This window comes from Odocoileus virginianus, chromosome 2 (assembly GCF_023699985.2).
Source record: "Odocoileus virginianus isolate 20LAN1187 ecotype Illinois chromosome 2, Ovbor_1.2, whole genome shotgun sequence".
In the NCBI taxonomy this organism is placed as follows: Eukaryota; Metazoa; Chordata; class Mammalia; order Artiodactyla; family Cervidae; genus Odocoileus; species Odocoileus virginianus.
Genome location: NC_069675.1, coordinates 95566824 through 95594465, shown reverse-complemented (window position 1 = coordinate 95594465; position 27642 = coordinate 95566824). Strand labels below are relative to the sequence as shown.

Below are 27642 nucleotides of genomic sequence, written 5' to 3'. Positions count from 1 at the left end.
GTCCCGGGAGTGGGGTGGGTACACTTCGGGGCCGTTCAGTTGGCCTCTGCTGTGAGGACTTTTCGGTTTAGCCAGAAGAGGTGCGCCCGGAGTGGGTAGCCTGTGGCGGTTGCCATGGTAACAGTCGCTGGGCTGGACCAACCCCGGCGTTGTCTCCGCCCCGCGGAGCTTTGAAAGGGACTTTGGGCCTGCGCGACCCTCCGCCACCGAGGGACCTGGCGTTCCTGAGCGGGGAATGCCTCCTTGGTGCCTGGCGGTTGATCGGACCGATTTCCCCGAGCAGCCGTGCCTCGGTAGAAGAACTAAGTTCGTGGCTTGTCGTCAGTCCTTGGCTGTTTTGTTGTTGCTGTTCTTATTTTTTGAGGCACTTCACACAAATTTTTGATGAGGTAGTTTTAGTAATTTATTGAGCCTTTACGAGGTACTTCTTCCCCAGTGCCTCAGCGGTAAAGAATTCACCTGCGGTGCAGGAGACACAGAGACTGTGGTTCCATCCCTGGGTTGGGAAGATCCCCTGGAGGAGGAAATGGCAACTTACTCCAGTATTCTTGTCTGGGAAATCCTATGGACAGAAAGGAGCCTGTCCTTGGGGTTGCAAAAGAATCGGACACAACTGAGCGACTAAGCAAGGACAACGTATCAGGCACTTCGTTAAGCCTTTTGGGTGCATTTTTGCATGTAATCCTTGAAACGGTCTGATGAAATAGGAGGTAGGTGTAAGTATTACTTCCCCCCACCCCCCACCCCCCACTTTACTGGTAAGCAAACTGAAACTCTGAGAGATTGTCATTTGTTCCAGGTTGAAGTGGGAGTCACGTGGAAAAATACTGTTAAATCGCTTCATGCTATTTCATCCAACCACTAGAGTATGAATCTCTTAATCCTGTGTGGAAACTTTCCTTGCTTCTAATCTTTCGAATTTGTCGAGAGACTTTTAATGAAAGAATTCAGTAGTTTGTTCCCTCCAAATCGCTATTTTTATCATGGAGTTATAAAAAAGATATACTTATTAAAATTACCAATAGACTAGCTAGGTTTATTTAGTTTTTAGGTGTTTTTTGTTTTGCTTTTTTTTGGCTTGCCACACAAGGCATGCTGTTTGTGGGCAATCATTTAAACAAAAGAGAAGAAAATAAAAACCACAAGGAATTCCCCAGTACTGCATGACTATCAGTGTTTTATGACAGAATCAGATTTCTAATGTTTTTAACTGGAACTAGGAACTGAAGTTAACATGATGTATCTAAATGAAAATAAAGTGAAAAAAAAAAAAAATCAGGAGGGAAAGTACAGAATAGAGGAGTGAGAGTCCCAGATCTTTTAGCTGTGCGATCTCAGTCAAAGTCATGAATCTATGAATTCTTGAAAATGAAAGTGGCTCAGTTGGGTTGTCTGTGGAATTCTCCAGGCCAAAATACTGGAGTGGGTAGCCTTTCCCTTCTCCAGGGGATCTTCCCAAGCCAGGTCTCCTGCATTACAGGCAGATTCTTAACCAGCTGAACCTCAAGAGAAGTCCAAGAATACTGGAGTAGGTAGCCTATCCCTTCTCCAGCAGATCTTCCCGACCCAAGAATCCAGCTGGGGTGTCCTGCATTGCTGGCAGGTCAAAAACTAGTACAGGTTCTGTCACACCCTCTGTAAGAACAAAAGTAGGGCACCAAGGTGTACCCAGGCAGATAGAAAGGCAGTGTTTACTAGTTGGTGGTTTAACTTCTTTCTCCAACCTTTTATTTTAGCCATGTGTTATGAATATGTCATCTTACTTCTTTGAACAAAATTCTCATCTGATCTTACTACACAATTTTACAGATGAAGAAACTTAGAACAAGAAACTTTATTGTCTTGGAAATCCACAAATGAGATAATAGTTAATCTATTTATTAAGCAGTTAAGTTTGCCAAGTATTCTGCTAAGTATGTTATATGTTGTTGTTCAGTCACTAAGTCATGTCCTACCCTTTGTGATCCCGTGGACTGCAGCACACCAGGCTCCTCTGTCCACCACTGTCATCCAGAGTTTGCTCAAATTGTGTCAGATGCTGTCTAACACATCTCACCCTCTACTACACCCTTCTCCTTTTGCCTTCAGTCTTCCCCAGCATCAGGGTCTTTGTGCACATTATCTCATTGAAGACCACAAAATCTTTGTATGGTCTGTATTTTTGTTCCTTTCTTAAAGAAAAGACTTGGTTAGAAAAATTTATTCAAGGGTGGTCTGATCATTTATAAATGACTGTCATCCAGGCCTTGCCCACAAAGCCCAGCATTTAATCCTTATCCTGCAATTGTTATAAAAAAATTAATCTCATACGAGGTTGGAAGTGTCCTTAGAAAGTCAACAAATCCTTTCACCTTGTTAACAGATGTGGAAACAAATCCAAGGAACTCAAAAATGATTTGCTGAGGGTCACACAAGTACTTAGGTAATTTTGGGCAAGCATCCAGGACTGGACCTGATCTGCTTTAAAACTGGCTCTGTGCTTCTTGGCCCACTATATCACACATGGCATTCTGATTATTAAAATTTTATTTATTTTTTAATTCTTTTAAATTTTCAAAAAATAAAGTCCCAGAATCTGAGTAGCCAGTATCTTATCAAGCAAAATTCAAGAGAAATATTCAGAAAGCATTTTAAAAATCAGCAATATGAAAGAACATGGAAGAAATAAAAAATAATTGATTCTTTTAGGTAAGAGGAAAAACCAAAGACAGTCAACTGATCCTCACTTCAGTATCAAACTAGTTGTCAAAAGAAATGGGGATTTTTAAGTGCCGTTTCCCTTTTTTTATGGAGGCTTCCTAGGTGGCTCTGTGGTAAAGAATCCACCTGCCAGTGCAGGAGATGCGGATTTGATCTCTGGGTTGGGAAGATCCCCTGGAGGAGGAAATGGCAACCCACTCTTGTATTCTTGCCTGGAGAATCCCACAAACAGAGGAGCCTGGCAGGCTACAGTCCATGAGGTCACAAAGAGTCAGATACAACTGAGCACGCACGCGCTTCATTTTTAAAGGCAATCTGAAATGTTTTGGATCCTTATTGTATAGTTTTTAAAGTGAGGTACCATTTTTGAGAATCTCTGGTTTTAAATTTGAAAATAATAGACTTCTAAAAACATTGATCAGAAAGAATCTTAATTTTATATTAGAATAACTAGTTTATAAAATAGGAGACCTTTGTCTTTTAGTCTCCGGAAAACAGTTTTACAAGGGCTCAAAGCTGGGTTTTTATACCTTGCTCCTTTTCACTTGGGAATTATTATGTGACTTTCACAGGGTCACATACCAGTGGCATCTGTCCAGAAGTTTATGAGAAATAGCTTCTTCAGTTGTTTGAGAACTATATTGTGCCAGTCATTAGTTTACAACTGAGAGATTTGAGCAAACTCCAAGAGTTGGTGAAGGACAGGGAAGCCTGGCATGCTGCAGTCCATGGGGTCAAAGTCAGATACAATTTAGCAACTGAACAACAAAAGAAAGGGAACACAAATTACAAAGACTTAAAGTGAAGTATGCTTTTGAACTGTATTGTTGGAGAAGACTCTTGAGAGTCTCTTGGACAGCGAGGAGATCCAACCAGTCCATCCTAAAGGAAATCAGTCTTGAATATTCATTGGAAGGACTGATGCTGAAATTGAAACTCCAGTACTTTGGCAACCTAATGCAAAAAACTGACTCATTTGAAAAGACCCTGATGCTGGGAAAGATTGAAGGTGGGAGGAGAAGGGGATGACAGAGGATGAGAAGGTTGGGTGGTATCACTGACTCAATGGACATGAGTTTGAATAAACTCCAGGAGTTGGTGATGGACAGGGAGGCCTGGTGTGCTGCAGTCCATACGGAGTTGCAGAGTCGGACACGACTGAGCAACTGGACTGAACTGAAAGTGAAGGGTGTTTTAGACAGTTACTTCTCAAATTCTGTGAAAATGATATCTTGGCAATTTTACTTAGGCACATAATTCCAGAGTTTCAAGAGCAGATTATTTGCATAATCATGATACTGTAACTGGGAACAAACCTGTTGAGTAACAGAACAAGTTAGGTTTGCCTCTCCCTGGCAACATTTTCAAAGGGGCATTAAACTTTAAGGTACTGACTGAAAAAGCCTTGAGGGGCTGGAAAGACTATCCTAAACCTGACTTTTAGCCTTACCCTCTTAGTCAAGTGGGTCTTATTTTTCTGTTTCCTCTAATATTGCAAGATCTACTGAAGTTTGCCACTAGTAGCAGAATTTGGAGTTTGAATCTAGTGTGATTAATAATGTTTGACATCAGATTAGAAATTTCCAGAGATGTTTAATGTAATTATGGGATTAATATTCTCCAGTTATGATTGTTGCTTGTCTCTCTTATTGAAAGAGATGACATTTCTGATCAAAGTTCTGTATAAACACAGTACAGGGAACCAGAGGTCAAACTAGAGCTTGGCAATATATTCAGAAGTCAAATGTCACTTTCATTCTTTGACTTGAAATGTCATTTCTTGGGGCTTGGGGGATGCCCACAGACTCTCCTTGCAGAGTCATCTTCTTGGAAAAGCTAGCCCCTGACACATCTTGAATCCTGCAGGTTGGAGAAAAACTTCCAGTCCACTTCTCTTCAATTTGGTGGCACAGTGTGTAACTTGCTCAGCCACGGACGACTGGTTTTTCCTGATTTTATGCACATCTTAATAGACCTACAGGGGAATTCCATTATTGAGTACAAAAATTGGTTGCAGTCTTAAGATTCTACTCACGACAGAGTTCTCCTTTTATCCCACTCCAACTTTTTCCACTCCACTGCTTTCTTGGGTCCTTAGTAAGTGGTTTGAATGCTAAACAAATGGAGAATTTTAAGCTGGAAACTGATGGAAGCTATTTTAAAGGGGAAAAAAAATCCTGAGAATTTCATTAAGAAGAGTACTTCAGTGATAGACAACCAATCAATGGTAGTTCAGGCAATCTGTTTTGCTGCATCAGCAGTGCTTAAAGGATTGCTTTCCTTGATAGAAGAAGTAAAAATCCTCCAAAAAATAAGAGGAAAGAATAGGGAACCAATACTGTGCCCCCATGTGCTAAGCATTTTACGTGTGTTCTTTCTTTTCATCTTTGCAGTAACTTTTCGAGCAAAGCGTTATGTCCATTTTATGGAGGAGGAAACTGAGGCCTAGAGAAGGGAAGTAATTCAACCAAAGCTCTAGAGCTTTCTGTGCGGGGCCATCCACTCTGTGCTCACTGCTAGCTCCCTTCTTTCAGCTTCACAACAACCTTGGAGATCCATGTTTTAAGTGAAGTTCTGAGAGTTTAAGTAACTTGTCTAAGGCCACATACCTAATAAGTAGTGAAACACTTGGATCCCAATGGAACAATTGCAAAACCACTTAGTTTATTAAAAAGCAGAGCGATCACTTTGCTGACAAACGTCCATATAGTCAAAGCTATGATTTTTCCAGTAGTCATGTACGGATGTGAAAGTTGGACCAGAAGGTTGAGCACCAAAGAATTGATGCTTTTGAACTGTCGTGCTGAAGATCTTGAGAGTCCCTTGGACAGCAAGGAGATCAAACCAGTCAATCCTAAAGAAAATCAACCCTGAACGTTCATTGGAAGGACTAATGCTGAAGCTCCAATACTTTTCCAACTCATTGGAAAAGACCCTGATGCTGGGAAAGATTGAGGGAGGAGGAGAAAGGGGCAACAGACGATGAGATGGTGTCATCAACTTAGTGGATGGCATCATCAACTCAATGGACATGAGTTTGATAATACTCTGGGAGATAGTCAAGGACAGGGAAGCCTGGCGTGCTGAAGTCCATGGGATCGCAAAGAGTTGGACATGACTTAGTAACTGAACAACAAGGAAGCCTTTTAAATAGATTAGACAGTGATATCTCTATATCTAAGCCGCTGAATCAGATGTTTATACTAGCAAGATACATTGGAGTTGCTGACCCTATTAGAATTGTTCACCTCTAACTCCATGGCAACTATACAGAGTCTGTATTTTCTAGATACCTTATTTCTGTGCTAATAACATCCATGTGATCATATTATTCAGTGGAAATTTATGTAGTCACCTGCCAAGATCATAACTTTGTAAATCAATATTCTCCACGTGTTCCTAAAAGGTGAAATAGGTCTATATAGCGCAAACCGATCCCCTAGGTAATTTAGAGTCCCTTGGAGAGCAAGGAGATCCAACCAGTCCATGCTAAAGGAAATCGGTCCTGAATATTCATTGGAAGGACTGATGGTGAAGCTGAAACTCCAATACTTTGGCTACCTGATGCGAAGACCTGACTCATTGGAAAAGACTCTGATGCTGGGAAAGATTGAAGGCAGGAGGAGAAGGGGACGACAGAGGATGAGATGGTTAGGTGGCATCACCAACTCAGTGGACATGAGTTTGAGTAAACTATGGGAGTTGGTGATGGACAGAGAGGTCTGGCATGCTGCAGTCCATGGGGTTGCAAGGAGTCGGACACGACTGCGGGGCTGAACTGAACTGAACTGAGGTCATTTCAGTATTTACATGGGTGGGGTTTACAATTGTTTAGCCATTAAATCATGTCCCGCTCTCCTGCAGCCCCATGGACTGTAGCCCCCCAGGCTCCTCTGTCCAAGGGATTTTCCAGGCAAGAATACTGGAATGGGTTGCCATTTCCTCCTCCAGGGGATCTTCCCGACCCAGGGATCAAACCCTCGTCTCCTGCATTGGCAAATGGATTCTTTACTACTGAGCCAGTGGGGAAGCCACAGGATTTACAATAACCTCTTGTGAAAACTGATTCCTAAGTAGGTTAGTTACAGTGACTTGTTAATAGAAGTTCTGTTAAACTCACTCCCTTTTACTATAAGGGAAACTGAAATGGATTTAGTTCCTTCTGAAAAATACTGTGCTGTATTTAATCTTTTACTTTACTAGCTTATTTCTTTTTATGCTGAATCCTGTTTGTTTCCATTGCTTTAAAATCAGTGGTGACTTTTTCTTTTATTTCTTGGCGATTCTGATACCTTCAACCCTTTTTTTTTTTCAGTTACCATCAGACTTAAATGAAGTTAAAGGTATTTGCAGTGTGGTCTAATTAACCCAGTTCCATACAGTACTGCTGCTGTGGCTTTTAATGGGTTCCTATAACTGTTTCCTGCTTACTCATCTTAAAAGGTTTCCTTTTAATGTGGTCTCTCTCTCTTGCTCTTTGTCCCCCCTTTCTGTCTTTAGAGCTGCAGGTTGTTTTTCCTCCTGATTAGCATCTTTTCACAAGTCACTGTTTTGTTTTTTTTTAATTTTTTTTTTAATCTTTGTTTTTTTTTTTTTTTTTCCTTTTTTTATTTTTAACAAGTCACTGTTTTTGAGAAGTCTTCTAGAAGGCAGTCAAGATTAGATCACTGTGTTTGAAAAAATAGTAAATCTTGGCAGGAAGAAATTGAGGTGATTTGTGAGGCAGGGTCCTGTTAGATTACCTGCATTTCACTCAGCATTTCCAAATAGCAAACTAAACTGTGCAGTATTAATCGAGTTTCTGACCTCTCCACCTCAATGAAGCTGTTCATGAATGTACCTTGGGAGCTAAGTAGCTGGCTGTTCTGATGGTTACAGGTCTAGCGGGATTGGAGTACAGAGTTTCCAGACCGGGTAACTGAGAACAAAATATTTAAAACACACACTAAAAACAAACTGATGGAAGGAATTCCTTACTGAAAAAAGACAGACCAAAACAGGTTTGACAGTTTAAATTTATTGTAATCCTGTCCAACAAAGGAAGTAGACTTGGTTTATCTGCAAGAGCAGAACACCACCCTTGCTCCACCCTGTCTTGGAGAAGAATGATAAGCTGGTTGAAGCTGGGTGTAGTGGGATTAGAGAGACAGGCAGCTGAAATACTTCTTAAATGGGGTCCATTTTAGGAGTTCACAGATAGTCAGAAAAGTCAGTAGGATTAGCTGAGGAAGAAAGAAAAGTTGGGGGAGAAAGGGTCTAGTGATTCAGAGGAAGGAGTCAGAATCCAGACAGTTCTCCAGTCCCATTCCTGGAATCGGGCTTCCCCGTGGCTCAGACAGGGAAGAATCCGCCTGCAATGCAGAAGACCCCGATGGATCCCTGGGTGGGGAAGATCCCCCGGAGCAGGAAATGGCACACCGCTCCAGTATTCTTGCCCGGAGAATTACACGGACAAAGGAACCTGGTGGGTCACAGTCCATGGGGTCGCAAAGAGTGGGACACGACTGAGCAACACACACACACACACAATCCCGGAATGTTGTTTGTGTATACTGAGGGAGTGCAGGGAAAAAGGAGTCCGTATCTACTTAAAAATTAGTTCTCAGTTTACCAACCACTGGCCGGGTAACAGGTGGTCGTCTCCTCTCGCTGAGCTGAGTAGTTAGTTACTGCCTCCCTTTGGCGGGAGGTGGGGGAGAAAGCTCTGAGCTTCTACAGAGGTGGAGGCCTTGTTCTAGGCCACCCAGCTAGTGAGTGCGGGTGGCGGGACTGGAGACAGACACGCGGATCTGTGGACCCAGCGCCTTTGCTTTTTTCACCCACTACGCGGCAACGTGATTTCAACGTCTGAGAGTTTCTCGGCCGAAGAAGTCGGAAATCACCGGTTTCAGAGATTAGAAATCACCGGTTGTGAGCCCCTGGACTCCTTTCCCCAGCCACTCGGCTAGGTCGCGCTCGGCCTCTGAGTCCTTCTGTGTGTGCAGTACACAGCACCACACCTGGCCCCACGCCCACCGCGCAAGGCTGCGAAAGCCGCTCGGGCCTCCAAGGCTCCCCGGGCGGTGGGGAAAAAGACCCGCTCGAGCGAGCTCCGATGGCTGAGCAACGAAAAGCATGGTCCTTAAATTCAAAGCGGCGTTCGGCGCAGGGGAGCAACCTCAGGCTTCGGCAGAGCCCCCGTAATAACAGGGGCCGGCTCCGTTCGGAGGCGAGTGGTTTGTCCCTAAGAGCAGAGAGTGTGGCTGCTAATAAGAAAAAAAAAAAAAGATCGGCAGCGGGGAAGCCGGCGGCTCCAAGTCCCACCAGGGCCTCCTGCTTTCTGCAAGTCCTTCCGGACCCCCGGGCCACGCGGGCGGGGGACCGAGGGGGGGCGGGGGGCGCAGGGGGGGAAGTTGGGCTGGGGCCGGGGCGCGCGCGTGCGCGAGCTGTCAGGCCGGCCCCGCCCCCAGCGCGCAGCCCCGCCCCGCCCCGCCCCTCCCCCGCCCCTCGCTCTCGGGTGTGGGGCGGGCGGGCGCTGCGGCGACCGCGGCTGCTGCTTCCTTGGGCCATTTTGCCGAGGAACGACCGGGGAGGAGGAGCGCCGCGGAGACCCTAGGCGAGGAGCAGTGAGCCGGAGGAGGCGGCGGCCGCACGGGGCACGGGCTTTCCTCGATTGCGGGGATCTCCCGGGGAGACGGGATCGCCGGGGAGGGGGACCGGAGAGCCGCGCCCCGCCGCGCGGCGCGCCCCTTCCCGCCCCCTGCACCATGAGCTGGGGCATTGAGCTCTGGGTGAGTGAGGGGCCGGGCCCGCTAGGATGCAGGGAGGTGGGGGAAAGGTGCCTTGCGCGCCTGGGCTGGGGGACACGGGCCGGGCTGCCCCCGGTGGGCGAGATCGCGCGCCTGTCGGTGGTCTCGGCGGCCCTGGCGGAAGGTGCAGGTCCGGATGCCTCTCGTTGGCCTCGGCTTGAGCGGGAGGTGCGCGCCAGATTCGCCCTCCCGAGGTGAGGGGGCGCTGGAGTGAACCGCCACCACCCCCCCTCCGGCGGCCAGAGCAAGGGCCGCTGGTGTGGGTCCCCCCAGCGGCCCGAGCGCGGGGCGCAGATCTGGGTCCCCGCACCTCCCGATCAGAGGCGCGGGCGGGACCCCCCTCTCCTTAGCGCGGCGGGCAGACTCAGTGGGGGCGTGGAAGGCCGGGGATTTTCAGGGCTGCGTTAGGTATTCGGCGCCCAGACCCGCCGTCCTCTTCTGCTCTCTGTCCAAGGAGGTGCGGGTGGGTCGGGCGCTCTCCCGGGGGGCGGGGCGGCCCTGGCGGGGCCGCGTCCCAGGGCTTGGGTTTGGGGTTGCAGGGGTGAGTGAGAACTGGTGTCTTCCCTCTAGTGGCGAGGACGTTTGCCCTGTGGTGGTTTGGGGTGCGCTTGTGATTCTCCCAGGGGCAACTTAGATCTTGGATTTGATGTGGGGATTGCGGCGTTCGGCCTGGAGGGGAGAGTAGTAGGAGTTAGAGGGACGCCTTGTGTTGCCGCCTGCGGGAAGAGACATTAGCGGGGTCAGTTTTGTATTTTTTAACCGCTGGGAGGAAAGAGTCTGAAATACGGTAGGGAGCGCCCCGCCGGGATGTTTAACGCGGGACGCGGATGGATAAACAAGCGGCGTGGTGTCTGCAAGCTGCTCTCTCCCCGGACCCGGATGCCAAGGCGATGCACTGGCGGTCCTGGGGAGGAGAGGCTGTGGCTTGTGGACTGGGGCTTGTTTTCCTCTGGATTCCTTGCTTCCTCTGGATTTCTAAGGAGATCTCTGGGCAAGCGATGGGCAGAGCGGAGTGCAGAGGAAGAAGGAGATGAAATCTCAATTATTGCACCGAGACGTCCTCAAGATGAGACATTTCCCAGGAGGAACTCGAAAGTGCCTCCTTTCGGAATTCCATTTGTAAAGGGTGTGGAGAAGAAAGTGTGGGATGGTGGTTGCTATATGAGTGGAGGCCAAGAAATCTCACGTCAAAATAAAAGAAGGTTAGAGCAGCTATAGAAACAGAGGGCATCCTCCCTTAATTAATTTTTTTTTTTTTTGCTTTAATTGTTTTTACATAACCACTTCTTAGGCTCAGAAGCAGCTACTGTTATTGATACCAAAATTCTGAAGGCAGTAGTTCCCTTAAATGATAATTCATTTTGTAAACATCCTCTGTCTAAAAGGATCTCAAATTTTTGACTGATGTTTACAAATATTCATTCTTAAAGTAGCAGATGGTAAGTATTTATACACAGCCAGTTAGGCAGAGTCTACCATTTTAAGTGTTGGATTTCATTCCTCTTCCATTCCTTCTGCACTCCCTTTGCCTCTTTTTACCCTATCTGGGGGAACAAATCAGAATAAATTTTTATCAACAGAATAGAAATTTTGGCACAATTTTTATTTTCACTTGTTCAAACAAGAGAAGGGGTTTATTGGGAGGGGGGAATACAAATATATTTCCAAGTGAAATAGGCTGTAGTTTAGGGATTGAACACCATGGTGGCCATTTCATGGTGATGTTGGTGAATGTTACAGAAGGTGATCCAGAAAGGGATGGGCAGAGGGATAGTAGTTATGAGGAACCACCAGCTAAAATAGCCTCAGTCCCCTGTGTTATTCTGTGCACTTCTTTTGGCAGGTGGAGGGTGGAAAGGAAGGCAAAGACAAGTTGTTGAAAATCAGTAGGAACTGGGATATATACAAGTAAAAGGAAACCTTAGATTTGCTTCAAAAGAGTTTGGGGTGGTAGTGGATGGGAATGTGGATGAAATGAAATTGCTGAAGAGCTGGTCACTGCTGACCTGGGTGAGGGGTATAGGAGCGCTTGTGATACTAGGCTTTCTACTCTCTAGGATTGAAATTTTCTACAGTGAAAATAATTGGAAAAGATTTTTAAGGGAGAAGGTGTGTAAAATACTTGAAATTTTTTCTCACTTGTTAAGGTTTACAAGAAAGAACTAGTTATCTGTTGTTTCTAGGAAGGACCTGTCCATGAAGAGTTAAAAAAAGAAAAGAAAAAGGCATTCTACTACAGTATCGCCCTTTGCCCTTGAGTGGCTTAGAGGTTAATAGAGGGAAAAGGATGGAACTTGTAATTTGTACTAAGAGAAGTGCAAAATCTGAGTTTAAATTCCAAGAAGCATAAGGGCACCAAAATGTCTGTTTTCAGTTGCCTCATTTCATTAAAATTTGAGATTAAAAAAGAAATTAAAAAAACAAAAAGAAGAAAAATGTGAGATTAAAAAATGAAGAATTCTGAAAAAAAATGAAGAATTCTGAAAAATGAACCTCCAGTTCTCTGGTGGTTAGCGACTCTGTGGTGTGGTGCGTGGGGCCGCCTGGCAGAGCCCTGATTGAAGGTTTTCCCTGAATGGTGGCTGTGGGATCTTGCACAGGGGTAATGAGATAATGACGGGGCACTCAAGCCTAACTTGGCAGAATGATGCTTCTAGATGGAGAGAGATGGAGCTCTGGTTTGGATGGCCATGAGTTCTTTGCGACAGGTCTTTGCAGCTTTCACAGACCTTTGCAAACGCCATCAGGTTTTACGAACATTTTAGGACGCTGGTCAACGTCCCTGTAGGCTTTTCAAAAGGACACGTTTCTAACGTGCACTTTACATTAAAGTTCTGTTCTTAGCCACATCCTGCTTTGTAGAAAGTAAAACCGTTCTCTTCTCTTTTTTCTTTTAACCTCTTCATCGGCATAAATTTTGACATTCCTGATTGTGAGAAATCAGGAAATGTCAGGAAGTTCTCAGGCAATCATAAAAATGAACTCAAAACCCATAATTTGTAATAACTTTACTAGGTTTTGTGAAAATTGGGGCTTTCTATTTTATATCAGTAGGTTGTAACAAAGTATAAAATGGCTGATTTGAAGTGATGGGGTCATTACAGAGTATTGAGCAGATGGGAATAGAATGTAAAAAAGAGTGGATGTATCAGTTTATATATGTATGACAGATTCACTTTGCTGCACAGCAGACCCTAACACAATATTGTAAATCAACTATACTCCAATAAAAATTAATTTAAAAATTCAAAAACAAAGTAACTAGGATATAACAAAATTATTTCTGTACATCTCTTCCTAACTTGTATTTTAGTAAATTTTTAACTTTTTTATTGAACAGCTACTGTATGTAAGACTGATAGGAGCCTGTTGTTTCACTTTATATACTTTGAAGGGAATCTGCCTATTTCAGTGAAAGCATGTAAAATCGGGTTTAACTCTAGCCTACAACTTCAACGTCAAAAAAGAGATTTGTTTCCAAGATTAACCAAAATGCATTTACTCAAGACTTTGTTTAAAAGGTCATGTTAAGAGGCTATCTAGTTTGTACTGACTTGTTGAAGTTGTTTCTGGTCATTGGAGAAATGGCAAAGCAAGAATTTCTTTTGAATTTTTTGGGGTTTTGTATCTGCATATTAAAAAGAAGTAAGGCATTATTGAAGTGTCAGCTCAACTTTTTCTAAGCTTGATCATTAATGTGAAGTAAAAATAAATCCGTTAGAAATTTTAACCTGCCTTATAATGGTCTATTCTTTGTGGCTAATAAATTACTAAGTGATAGAATCTACTTTTATCTCCTAGTGGAAATGGCAACCCACTCCAGTGTTCTTGCCTGGAGAATCCCAGGGACGGCGGAGCCTGGTGGGCTGCTGTCTATGGGGTCGCACAGAGTCGGACACGACTGAAGTGACTTAGCAGCAGCAGCAGCAGCAGTCCTCTCTGCTGTCTTTATTTTTCTTTTGATGCTAATAAGAAATGGAACAGCCCAAAATAATAACAAGAAAGTAGAGACCCAAATAATACAGATTGGTTAACATATTACTGTGTTAAGCCACCTGTGTTAATGGTACTTAATCTTTTAAAAAACCTGTTGTTTTTAGGAAAGTGCCAGGTGTATCACCACGTTTTCCACAGTTTGTTGCTATAGCGACATTGATTGTGGTGCTCACTTCTAAGAGGCAGCAGTGAAAGTTGTCAACCAACTGGATCAGGAACAATGCCTGCCTCACAGTAGTAGTTCAAGAAATAACATTGAATAAATGAGTGAATCCTTTTTTTTTCTTTTGTTTTAACATTTGCTATTTTAAAGTAATGGCAGGGTAGTTTTAATGCCTTTCTTCACTTTGGCAATGTAAAGATTAAAAAAAAAAATCCAGGCATCTTTTTGTAAAAAATAGACTATTTAAAAAATTTTTGATACATATTTATTTGCTTATTTATTTGGCTGTGCCAGGTCTTAGCTGCAGCTTGCACTCTTAATTGCAGCATTTGGGATCTAATTCCCTGACCAGGGATGAACTGGGGACCCCTGCATTGGGAGCTTGGAGTCTTAGACACTAGACCACCCGGGAAGTCCCAATAGATTACTTTTTAGAGCAGTTTTAGTTTCACAGCAAAAATGAGCAGAAGGTCCAGAGATTTCTCATATACTCCTTCCACAGAAACACAGTCTAGACCATTTTTTGTTTTTTGGCCACCCAGGAGACCTGTGTGTGGAAGCGTGCATGCATGCTAAGTCAAGTCTCTGCAATGCTATGGACTGTAGCCTACCAGGCTCCTCTGTCCATGGGATTCTCCAGGCAAGGGTACTGGGGTGGGTTGCCATTCCCACCTCCAGGGGATCTTCCCAGCCCAGGGATGGAACCCCTATCTCTTCCATCTCCTACATTGGCAGGCAGATTCTTTACCACTGCACCTCCTGGGAAACCCATAAGAACACTTTATAGTGTGTTAAAATTTTAACCTAGACAATACTGATTCTTTTTTTAACATTGACATAATTAACTAGTTGCAGGATTTGGAGAATTATTACCTTTTCTTACTGCCCAGTACTCAATGGAGCAGAGTATTAACAACAGTTCATAGCCCTCCTCCCGTTCTTTTCTTTTTTAACCCTTCAGAGGTTTCTGTTTGGGATAAATACGGCAAGACCAACATGTGAGACATCAATCCTGGAACTAGGGTGAGCAAAACCACCTCAGAAGACAGACCAAAAAAAAAAAAATCAAATCAAGTGTAGTTCTGTCAACCCTCAGTTCAGTTCAGTTCAGTTCAGTCGCTCAGTCGTGTCCGACTCTTCTCGACCCCATGAATCGCAGCACGCCAGGCCTCCCTGTCCATCGCCAACTCCCGGAGTTTACCCAGACTCATGCCCATCAAGTCGGTGATGCCATCCAGCCATCTCGTCCTCTGTCTTTCTATTAAAACAGGATTTGCACAGTTTTTTCTGGATAGTAGATTTTTTTAAATGTTAATTTATTTTTTATCTTTATGTTTTGTAATCGAAGTATCGTTGATTTATAATGTTTCAGGTGTACAGAAAAGTGATCCAGTCATATATATATATATGTATATATATATATATGTATATGTATATATATATATATATACATATATATATATATATATATATGTATTTCAGTTTCTTTTCCAGTATAGATTATTACACAATATTGAATGTAGTTCACACCGTAGGTCCTTGTTGTTTATCTATTTTATATATAGTAGTTTGTATCTACTAATCTCAAACTCCTAATTTATCCCTCCGCTGACTCAATGGACATGAGTTAGAGCAAACTCCAGGACATAGTGAAAGACAGGGAGGCCTGGAGTGCTGCAGTCCATGGGGTCGCAAAGTCAGACACGATTTACCAACTGAACAACCTTCCCCTTTGGTCACCATAGGCTTGTTTTCTATGTCTCTGAGTCTATTTCTGTTTTTCTTTTTTCTGCCACACTGCTCAGGGCATGCATAATCTTAGTTCCCTGACTAGGGATTGTACCTGGACTCATAGTATTGAAAGCACCGAGTCCTAGCCACTGGGCTATTAGGGAAGCCCCAGTCTATTTCTGTCTTGTAAGTTCCTTTGTGTCATTTTTTTTTTTAAGTTCCATTTATAAGTAATATGATATTTGTCTCTCTGGTTAGTAGATATTAAACAAAACATGGGTGATCTGGTGATTTTGTGGTTGACATTTACCCATCAGTTTGTTGCTTTCACCCTATAGTCAGATATCTTCCTGAACATTGCATTTTTGGTAGGTAAAACTGTGTTTCAAGTACTGTAAGGGGTTTTGCCTGTGCTTACTGTGTGACTAGATTAGAACTCTTGCTTTACATTGGCGCGACATGGAAAGTGCCTCTTTGAAGGACTGTTCAAGTGTCACCCACTTCCTCGCTAAGCTAATATTGTGTTTCCTGCGTGTTACTCATACTTGTTTCATCAGCACCGCCCACATTTTAAAGTAAGGCTTTATTTTGACACTTAAAAATTGCGAGCTACCAAGAATACATGTATGCCCTAGGAAATTAATCTAATTGGATTTTGGAATGTGGGTGTGAAGTCTTCTGGAATTAGTGTTTGTAATGAAATATTTGTTTGCTGATTTAGTAATATATAGTCTTACTGGCCTGAGCCTAGTGATGTGTCTGGTTAATAAATTTAAAAAGTCATAAAGGGCCAAATGTGTTTATTATGTCAAAGAGTTAGTTGGGAATGTGCATGTTTTTTAATATTGATTCTTTTAACTCATAAACTTCATCTGTAAGATTCTGTGCTAACTTTCTGTAAATCTTAACAACCTCAATTGCCTAATACTAGAACTAGATTCATACCACCACCAACACCAACAACAAAATAGATGAAACTTAAAATTTCTTGTTGCACAAATTATAAGATTTGCTCACCTCGAAACTGTAATATCACATTCACTATATTATGGTTTCTTTTTCAAACTTAGAACACACTATTCTAATGATTGGAATGAAATTTTTAATAAGAATTAATTCTTAGACTAAAGCTATGGTTTTAGTGTGTTAACAATTCAGCGTTAACAGTTTCCACATTTACTTCTCTACTTTACGGGTGTTAAAAATAGAAATAGATTATCATTGCATAAACTCTGTAGTTCTTGCAATAATTTCACATGCACCATGCCTTAAAAACAGTTGAATCGGTGTTATCAACGTTGCTGATTATCATGCTGTATACCTCACACTTATTTTCTGTATGTCAATTATATCTTAATAAAACTGGAAGAAAAACAAAACAAAACACTGCTGCTTACTGAGAGCTTACCATGCCTCAGGTGCTGTGAAAGTTTGCCATCCATCATCTCATTGATTCTTCACAAGAATCCAGTGAAGGTGGGTACCATTTGGGCCAGCATCTGAGAAAATTCTGAGATGGAACTAGGAGTGCTAAGCTTTGTAGGGAAGGAACACCTGTGAAAGGAAAAGGGAGTAAGTGTGATTGGGCCGAGGGAGCCATCAGACCATAATGCTACCTGAGAAAGTGTCCAGCAGGCCAACGAGAAGCTCTAGAGCAAAGATTATCCATTCAGGGAGTCTCACGGTGGGCAGAAAGGGGCAGGCCCTTGTACCACTGCCTTGCTCGTTCACTGGCAAAGGGCTACCCCAGGAACAATGTGACTTTGGCTCGGAAGACAAGGCAGACCCTAAAGGAAGCTGTCTGCTAACCACACCCCATGCAGCTGGGCAGCAAGTCCTTTCTGGAAGAAGGATCAGAGTGACACAGCTCTGCACTGACCACACCATCATTATCCTTTTACAAGAGAGGAAATCAAAGCACAGAACAGTAAGATAACTTAGCAAATTCACAGAGCAGAAAGCAGAGATTCAATCCCAGGTCTGGGATGCTAGAGCTCTCCTCATCTTTCTTTTTCTTCCAAGTTAATACTATCAAAATGGTTTTGTTGTTGTTGTTGTTTGTTTATTTTATTTTTATTATTTATTTGTGTATTTTTATTTTTTTAACACCAAAATCATTTTGTATTGAGATATAGCCAACTGCCGATGTTGTGATAGTTTCAGCTGAACAGGGAAGAGACTCAGCCATACAAACATTTTTTTTTACTGTTTAAACCTTTTAATTATAGGAATTTTCAAACATACATAGAGAAAATATGATGAATCCCTCCGTACTTACCACTCAGCTTCAAGATTATCAGTATTTTGGCATCTTTTCGTGTCGTCTTCTTGCCCTCATGTGATTTTTTAGATCCCTCGGTCTTCCCCACCACATATCATAAAACCTCTCTGCTACCTTCTTTTCTGAGGAATCATGCAAAGAGCCCAAATTGTCCCTCCATCTTTTAAAGTGTGAAAACTTGTTCAGTGCTTGACACACCTTGATTAAGGGATTTAAATACATGCTTTCTAAACTAATAAGGACCCTGTGAATTTGTTATTCACATTTTATAGACCAGACCCACCTAAACAATGAATACCAGTGCTGGAATTTACTTTTTTTTTTTCTCTTAACACTAAACAAATGTAGTTTTAAAAAATGTATCTTCTGTATTAGTGGGTCATAATCCCTCTTTCCCCATTCAGTTCAGTTCAGTTGCTCATTTGTGCCTGACTCTGTGATCCCATGGACTGCAGCACACCAGGCTTCCCTGTCCACCACCAACTCCTGGAACTTACTCAAACTCATGTCCATCAAGTCGGTGATGCCATCCAACCATCTCATCCTCTGTCTTCCCTTCTCCTCCCACCTTCAATCTTTCCCAGCATCAGGGTCTTTTCAAATGAGTCAGTTCTTCGTATCAGGTGGCCAAAGTATTGAAGTTTCAACCTCAACATCAGTCCTTCCAATGAACACCCAGGACTGATTTCCTTTAGGATGGACTGTTTGAATCTCCCTGCTGTCTCCATTACTCACTCATATTTCCCCAACCACTGATGGAGGTTTTGCTTTCTAAAACATTTGATGTTACTCACGTTGAGAATCATTGAGAACTAATGACTCACAGTGCTGTGTGGTAATCACAACAGAAACTACTATGAATGAAGCTTCTGTTCTAGCAGGTGTTTCATGTATGTCTAATGATCCCCCCATTCCTGTAAATCTGAAGGTTATTTTTCTTTTTAAAGAAATTAATTTGTAAAGGTATTGTGAAAGAGAATGAAAGTGAAAGTCACTGAAGTCGTGTCTGACTCTTTGTGACCTCATGGACTGTAGTCCATGGAATTCTCCAGGCCAGAATCCTGGAGTGGGTAGCCTTTCCCTTCTCCAGGGGATCTTCCCAACCCAGGGATCAAACCCAGGTCTCCTGAGTTGCAGGCGGATTCTTTACCAGCTGAGTCACAAGGGAAGCCCTGTAAAGGTGTTATAATTTATAATTATTAATTTGTATTGCAATTAAATAAAGGTATTAATTTGTAAAGGGCAGAATCAAGTTTCTGATCTGGGGGTCTAACAAAATTATGTCTTGGTGAAAAGTACTTTTAATGAAATTGAGACAGAGCAAAGAGAATTAGATACTGACCACTTTGGGGGTGATCTGGCTGTTCTAGGCTGCACCTCAAAGTTTTGGTTCCCTAGGAACAAGAAATTAAATATTTCCCTTCATATCAACAGCAAAAGAAAACCCGGCACCTTTACAGGAATCTATACCGTTTGTACTTCTATCTGCACAACCAAAACTGACAGTTTCTGAAATGCAATAAAATACCTACGGGTCATTGGGAGAAATGGTGTGGGCACGCCCAGATGGATGAGACAGCCTGCAAGCACTCAGCCAGGACTGCACGGCTTGCCCCATCCAGCACTTATTAGTGCTGGGCACATCTTCATCTCTGCTCCTCGTTTTCCTGATCTATAAAGTGCTGTGATGAAGCTTGCCTTCTTCACAAGAAAGTGCAGAAATGAGTGCCTGCTTGCTTGTGAAGTGCTTTGAAATTGTTGGATGAGAGGGGATGGGTAAATAGAAGTTAGGAGAGTCTAGTTGTTCACTTGCTCAGTTGTGTCTGACTCTTTGTGACCCCGTGGACTGCAACACACCAGGCTTTCCTGTCCTTCCCTATCTCCCAGAGTTTGCTCAAACCCATGTCCATTGAGTCAGTGATGCTATCCAACCGTCTCATCCTTGGTTGCCCCCTTCTTCTCCTGCCCTCAATCTTTCCCAGCACCGGGATCTTTTCCAGTGAGTCGGATCTTCGCATCAGGTGGCCAAAGTATTGGAGTTTCTTGGAAGGATAATAATAGTCAAAGTATTGGAGCGTCAGCTTCAATCTCAGTCCTTCCAATGAATATTCATGGTTGATTTCCTTTAAGATTGACTGGTTTGATCTCTTTGCAGTCCAAAGGACTCTCAGGAATCTTCTCTAGCGCCACAATTTGAAAGCATCATTTCTTTGGCACTCAGCCTTCTTTACGGCCCAACTATAGTCTGGGGGAAGGTTAAAGGGGAAGAAAACAGACAAACCTGTTCCTTGGGAACGAATTGCAGAGTTCTGCTGGAAGCTAGTCTCTGAAAAATGAGCATTTCTAGTTTGCATGGCACAGGCTGTCCTTTGATTTAAAATTCTGTTTTCATGTTAACCATGAAATAACCTAATAGTAGGAAAGTGCCTGGAAATAAGTGCTTTGGAAAGGAAATCTGAATTATAGGAGACTATGCATACATGTTTATCTCTTTTCTTTAAGAGATAAGACTCTAACCATTCTAATTTTTTAGCAACATTCTTGGATCTACTTAAGGTATAATTTTAATATTATCCCTCAGGTGGACATAATTCTTTGTGGCTATTCTTACCATTTAAAAAAAAGTTCTGCTGAAGTCACATTGTCCTCCCCCATCCCCTGCAGAAGCTGGATATTTGTTGCTTGAGGCAGCTAATGAATTATTCTATTTATCAGCTTCGTTTGAGACTGTTTTCTTCTTAGCAAAGAGAACTAAGAATTTTAAAAATGTTTGTGTTAGGATAGATGCATTTGAAAATGACTGACAATGTTTGTGCAAAGAAATTTGGATTTACATGTATATGTAAAATATATTTTTCAGCATGACTCTGAATTTTTAAATTTAAAATTTACTTATCTTTAAAAGTAAAGCAATTATCCTTCAATTAAAAATAAATAAATTTTTTAAAAACCTAGGTTATCTGCAATATTTAATTTTCAAAAGATACTAAGGTTACATGAAAAGTCTGTCTATCATCTTAGGAGAGATGTAATTCTTAATTGTCGTTACCATTTTCAGCAAGAGGATCAGTGATGTTGGTGGCAAATAATTATGACTTTAGTACATAAAGGAAGACACCAAAATTAGAAAAAATTACATCAGATGAGAGAGACAAACACCTTGAGAATGACTGAGACTTCATATTTTGTCCACAGTATTTATTTATTCTTTGAGCATCTGCTAAGTGCCCAGACATTGTTCTTGCCTACTGGCTTACAGTCTATTCAGAGGACAGAAACATACATAGGAAATTGCAGTACAGTGTGATAAGAACTAAGGTAGGGTAAGCTACCTGGAAACTTGTACACAGGAGTATAACTCAGTTGGGGAAGAACTGGCATCTCTATGCTGTCCTGAAGGACTGGTAAGTTACACAGGTGAAGACAGGTGATCAAGTTGGGAGGGCGATCTGGACAGTCTTCCTGGAGGAGGGATCACATGCCAGGTTCAAAGACCCACAAGTACAACAGAATGCCTAGCTCCAGAATGCAACGAGCCATGAAGAAAAGCCTGAAAAGGTAGACTGCGGCTGAAAACAGGTGAGGATAATAGCTTTACCTTGGGGACATAATAAGATATCCACCCTTGAACTGCTGAAAGCAATTGCTATGGGGCTAGTTCTTCAGTCTCCTTACTGCAGTGCAGAGAAGGTTGGAAAGCAGTGACAAAGCTGCGGGCCAGACTAGGCTTAATTGGCCGATTGGATTAATCCCCTGGTTTGGAGCAAAGAGCACCCCTTCAAATTTTTCTAAGGGTGGCATCACTGACTCGATGGCCATGAGTTTGAGCAAGCTCTGGGAGTTGGTGATAGACAGGGAAGCCTGGCGTGCTGCAGTCCATGGGATTGCAAAGAGTCAGACACGACTGAGTGACTGAACTGAACTGAAGCGTGGAATTGGTGTAAATGATTTGCTAGGGAGTCTAGTTGCTTAGGGAAGACCTGGCAGTGTACCTCATGCGTGGTGAGCCAGGGCATTGGGAGGATGAGGTCAATTCACTGCTTTGGCTAATGGGTTAAACAGTATATTGGCCTTAGTTCATTTTTGTTTTCTCTCCCAGTTGGACACAAACTGCAAACCTACAGTCGCTTCTTTCTTGCTGTCTCTTTGTTTGTGTTCAGATTATGCAACCCTGATAGGGCTACTGGGGTCTGCTTCTCAGCTCTTTTCACCTAACAGTGTTGGTATTTTCAATATGCCTTAGAGGTGACTCACATTAACCAAACTCCCAAGACTGATGCACAAACCAGAATGCAAAGTTTCAAATTTACAATGAGAAGTATATCTATGAGGAGACTAAGCTATGCATATTTGCTGAAGCGCACATTTTTCTCCCTGAAGGCTAATCTTTGTGGAAAGTTAAATTCTATACCAAGTTTCTTGGAGAGCATAAAATCAAAATAGATTTGGAGGAATTTAATGGATTGTGACGCCAAGCTGTGGAAGCCTGAGGCATCTGTTTCTTCTGGAGGGGTAAATCTACATTAAGGATAGAATGGAGTCTGTTTGGGGTTTCCCTGGTGGCTCAGTGGTAAAGAATCCTCCTGCCAAGCAGGAGACACGGGTTCGATCCCTGCTCAGGAAGATCCCTTGGAGAAGGAAATGGCAATCCACTCCAGAATTCTTGCCTGGGAAATCCCATGAGTCAGACAACTGAGTGACTAAACAAGAGAGTCTGTTTTACTGATGCTGTGTAGATTATTCCCTTTCCTTTTAACCTATTATTTCTTTAGACAGACTATAGCATATTTAGTTAAGTCAGAGTTTCTAACTTCTAATCTCTATTCCATCTTGCGTCCTGAGATTCCATCAGGGTTTCCAGGTTGGGTGTTGGGTGTCCATCATCTTCTCCCTTCCCAGCATTCCCCAGGCTGGCATGTCTGAGCATCTGTCCATTTAAAAGCTCTCCTAGGTAATTCTGACGTTGCTGAAGAAGCGTGATTTAACACTAAGATTCCTTTTTCATACATCCTCAGTTTTTGCTCATTTTATCCTTTATAACAAGTTTAAAATCTAGCAATACTTTGGAGCTACTTTCTTACCCTGTCAACCACTTACAAACATAATCAAGCTAAGGTACTCTTTCTTTGAAGTGACATGACGTGGTGTCACTTCTTTTTTCTTTTTAAAAATGTTTGTTTATTTATTTTTGGCTGAATAAGGACTTCATGGCTGCACGGGGGCTTCCTACTCTGGATGCAGAGCGCGAGCTTCTCAGTGCGGTGGTCTGTCTTGTTGCAGAACGCAGGCTCTAGGGCACATGGGTTCCAGGAGTTGCTGCTCCCGGGCTCTAGAGCACAGGTTCCGTAGTTGTGATGAACAGGCTTATTTGCCCTGTAGCATGTGGGATCTTCCCCGACCTTGTCCCCTGCATTGGCAGTCAGAGTCTTAGTGACTGGACCACCAGGGTAGTCCAGCTCTCTTTATTCCTTATGGTTCTCTCGTTGTGATTTATTCAGGGACCAGGTAAGTCATCATTCATTCATTCAGCAATATTAATGACCACCTCCTATATGTCAGGCTTTGTTCTGGGCATAGGGAAAGTGGCAATAAACCAAAGGTAAAAAAAACTTTGCCCTCGTATGTGTGATCGAAGGGCAAGTATAAGGGTGTATCTAATGTATCCAATAACGATCAATGCCGTGGAGAAAAATGAGGCTGTGAGAGACTGAGAACAGGATTAGGGTTGACGGCGGTGGGGAGGGGGGAAGAACAGAAGTTTAGTGCTGGACATTTTGCCAGATGCTCTTAGATATCTAAGTATCTAGTTAAATATATGCATCTGGAGCTCTGGGCTCCAGGCTGTTTGGGTCTGTTTGGATCTGATTATTCAATGTAAGTTTGGGGAATCAGAAAATTCTAAGCTCTTGACATGGTTATATTCCTGCAAGCACTCTTATTTAACTTTAGAACTCTGTCACTTAGAAAGACTGTCATAATATGCTGCCCTTTTGGACAATGGCTGTGCTCTCTCTGCTCCACTGTTTGCCTTACTCAGAATCCAGACTTCCCTGGTGGTCCAGTGGTTAAGACCCCATGCTTCTAATGCAAGAGATGAGGGTTCAATCCTTGGTCAAGGAACTGAGATCTCACATGCTGCATGGCATGGCTAAAAACAAAAACAAAAGCAAAAAAAGAAAACCTTACTGAGAATCATAATGTGAGACTTGTTTTAGGTTAGGAGGGGCATAGACTATTAAAAGTTGATTGGTTTTGTAAATTGTTATAGGAGCAAAATAAACAGATCTGAAGCTTTGATAGACATAGAATAAAACTAATGTAACCGATTCATAGATGAAAAAATAAAAGTAAATGGCCACTGATGGACATTGAGTTTTTGGTAATCAGAAATTAATGTCACACATGCATCATTTTAATAAGTTTTTGCAGACAGTCTGAGTTTCGATTGTACTTCTTTGAAAGCTCCCCATGTGCTTTGGAGATGATTAAAGAATATTTATAATTATTCAGTTTGCATTCTGTTGACTTGGGGATCTCTCTCATGCCTGATATATGGCCTAATATTCGCCTTTGCATTTCTCAGAGGTAGTTTAAAATATTAGATCACAAAATCAATCAGATTGGACGGCGGGGAGGGCAGGATTCTACTTCATATGTGTGACAGGTTCTGTTTTGCAGGGATGGCCACAACAGTATCTCCCATTCTACCTGCTCTTCCGATGTCACCTTGAGATTCCTCCCACTGAGGAGCAGGGGAAGGCTCTGTCCCTTTCCCTCGACCCTAGGCAGATCCTTGTGACTTCCTTGACCGGTAGAATATGGTAAAAGTGATGCCATGTTATTTCTGAAGCAGGATTGTAAATACACTGTGCACTTTGGCCTTGCTCTCTGGGGATGGTTACTGTTAGAATTCAGCACCATATTGTTAGGAAGCCCAAGTAGCCCATGTTGTTGTTTTTCAGTCGCTCAGTCATGTCTGACTCTTTGCAACCCCATGGACTGCAGTACGCCAGGCTTCCCTGTCCATCACCAGCTCCCGAAGCTTGCTCAAACTCATGTCCATCGAGTCAGTGATGCCATCCAACCATCTCATCCTCTGCTGCCCCCTTCTCCTCCTGCCCTCAATTTTCCCCAGCATCAGAATCTTTTCCAGTGAGTTGGCTCTTTGCATCAAGTGGCCAAAGTATTGGAGCTTCAGCATCAGTCCTTCCAATGAATAAGCTGTCCACGCAGAGAATCCATGTGGGGAAGTCAACTGTAGCGGTCCCGGCTGACAGCCCAACGGAGGGCTTGGCGAACAGTTGTAATCAGCAGCCAGCCTTAGTGAAGGTCATGAAATGTTCGTACCCTCTTGCAGTCAAGTCCCCACACACAGCCTTGAAAGCCTTTCCAGTTGGGGTCCCAGCCATGGGGGATCAGAGACAAATTGTCCCTGTCAAATTGCTGGCCTAGAAATGATTCTTTCCCACTAAGGTTAGGGGTGATTTCTTACACAGTAACAACTAAAACAGTATCCTTGGGTATCATGCTTGATAATAATACTACCATTGTTCATTTACTTAAGAATAGAGCTACTGTTTGTCTTTTTGTTCTATCTAAAAATAAAATAAAATACCTTTCTAAAGAAATTCCTTAGAATAAGAAATCAAAAAGTTGAGGAATATTCAAATAGTATTTATGCTTACTCTTTCTGAAGATGGTGGGATAGGAAACTGAGAAGCTCTAACATGAAGACTTACAGGAGAAAATAAACTCCTTAAACTATGCTGTGCTTACTCGCCCAGTCATGTCCGGCTCTTTGCGACCCCATGGACCATAGCCCACCAGACTCCTCTGTCCATGGGGATTCTCCAGGCAGGAATACTGGAGTGGGTTGCCATGCCCTTCTCCAGAGGGTCTTCCTAACCCAGAGATCGAACCCAGGTCTCCAGCATTGCAGGCGGATTCTTTACCGTCTGAGCCACAAGGGAAGGCCAAGAATACTGGAGTGGGTAGCTTATCCCTTCTCCAGGGAAACTTCCTGACCCAGAAATCGAACCGGGGTCTCCTGCATTGCAGGCGGATACAGGAGAAAATAAACTCCTAAACTAAGTTTGTCCTAAGGTTCTTGTCATGAGATTGTAAACTTTGAATATGATGATACTGTGTCATTCTTTACCAAGCCTCAAGAGTTTCTTCATTATTGTCATAGCTATGGACCCACAGAAGAGGACATTTCCCTGCAATTCCTTTTCGCAGGAAATAGTTTTTCTAGTTTTATTCCCCCTAAAATGCATCTTCTCTCCTTTGAAATGTAAGCCATACTGATCCACTAAAGAAGTGTTATATAAGAAATATCAAGTAAAATGCAATGATTTCTGTTGCTTTAGTTGTGAAATAGAGTCAATATTCTGGAGGCAATGAACCTGTTAGACTAAAGCTAAGCAGATGCATCTCGTCTCTCTGCTGCTCATTCACTCTGTCTTCGTTCTCTGAGTGGATCACTTGGGCTTGATAGCCTCTAATGATTGCTTAAAATTCTTTTATTCTTACAAGATTGCCACAATTTAGCCAGCACCACATTGTTCAACAGCATGGGATTGGAGGGTGACTGTTTGGTTCATAACATGATGCTAACTAGCTGAGTAATTTTGGACAAGTCATCCAACCTCAGTTCCTTCATCTGTAAAATGGGGAAAATAAGAGTGCTTGCTTTATGGGAGTATTGAGAACATTAAATGAGTTAATGAATGCTTAGAGCAGTAAATGTCTGACACAATAAGCTTTATGAGCGTTGTGTGTTGCCGTTCACCTTTCCATGTTGTGAGGATCTCGAGTTTTCTGTTGAGAAGAAACTGAATGAGTACTCCTTTCTTTGTTGGGGTTTTGACGAGGTGACTGATGAATTGGGTGTAAATTAGACCGCATGACCTCGGGCCCCTTCAATTCAAGTGTTCTAGGGTAATCTGAGTTCCAGGATCAATTGACCCTAGAGGTGGTTGTCCCAAGAGTAATGATTCATAATACACAGAGAAAACATCAAGGTCAATTATGGTCAGGTAACTACTTCCAAGGCTAGCAACTCTATTTAGAAATTTTACATACATTTCCCACACTGTAGCTCAAAGAGATGCCAATAATTTTAATCAGAGGTTTGTAAAAGTTTCGACAAATCAAAAAGTGACATGTAAATAGAGTCATTAGACCCATTCCCTAAATTGTTAGGTGCTCCATACATGGATTGAATGTCTTGGGTGTGACTCCATATGCAGAAATATCAGGGACTATTTTGCTGAACAAAAGCTTTTTGGCTGAGAAACCTGAAAGGCTGAATGTTAAACTTATTTTGTCACTTTGGTAGATGCAGGTAAATAAGGTAGATCCATAAGATCATTCCAGAAAAACTTTTAGGCTGTCAGTGCTTCATTTCTAGATAAAAATATTCAGACACTGATGGAAATGAAACGCAGGTTGGCGACTTTTTTCTTCTTTACTTTCTGGATTATTTTTTGGTTTATGAAGTGCTAATAATTGAGAAAGTGGAAGGAACAGCCAATTGAAAAAGAAACCCTCCATTAGATGAGAGACACTGGGATAAAGAATGTTCCTGATAATTCCAAGCAGATCTACACATGCTTTGATTATTGGAAAAAAGAAAAACTTAAAAAGTCATTTGCAGAAATGGGCAAAGGATCATCTCCACCAGCAGTGTTCAGTTAGGTATCACCCATGTCCCGTAGTCTGTAAAAAGATCTGTTTGATTAAAAATAAATCAGGTTTGTTTGAGGTATAGACCCCACTCAGGTCACATGCTTGGAGTATGGAGCTGGCTGTTAAATGATTGCAAACATAGGCCAAGCTGAAGATTGTACGTATCTTGATTTTACAATGTGGCAGAGACTGGGATAGCTCAAAAGGAGATTAAAGGATTTTTTACACTATTTACTTGGTCATCTTTGAACTGTGGGCTCATCCTGAGGACAAGGCAATCTCCTATGGGATGA

General features: G+C 42.6%; 1 protein-coding gene and 1 long non-coding RNA gene across 18 annotated transcripts in view; both read left to right on the top strand.

The window, feature by feature from the left end:
• Positions 1-117: 117 nt before the first annotated feature.
• Positions 118-6028, top strand: LOC139030861 (uncharacterized). 2 transcript variants are annotated; one of them, XR_011483302.1, is made up of 2 exons: positions 118-710; positions 5094-6028. It is a non-coding gene; the product is annotated as an uncharacterized lncRNA (long non-coding RNA). The 2 variants fall into 2 exon arrangements; XR_011483301.1 differs by lacking the exon at positions 5094-6028 and adding an exon at positions 800-1258.
• A 3158-nt stretch (positions 6029-9186) lies between these two features.
• FNBP1 (formin binding protein 1) overlaps positions 9187-27642 on the top strand; it is a 134604-nt gene continuing 116148 nt past the window's right edge. For 6 of the 16 annotated variants that reach the window (XM_070454559.1, XM_070454619.1, XM_070454593.1 and 3 more), the window contains exon 1: positions 9192-9470. In XM_070454559.1, coding sequence (XP_070310660.1) covers positions 9447-9470 — 24 coding nt within the window. In that variant the 5' untranslated portion in view covers positions 9192-9446. Of the gene's footprint in view, positions 9471-27642 lie in introns of all 16 variants that reach the window. The other 10 variants (XM_020874800.2, XM_020874798.2, XM_020874796.2 and 7 more) reach the window with 5 other exon arrangements.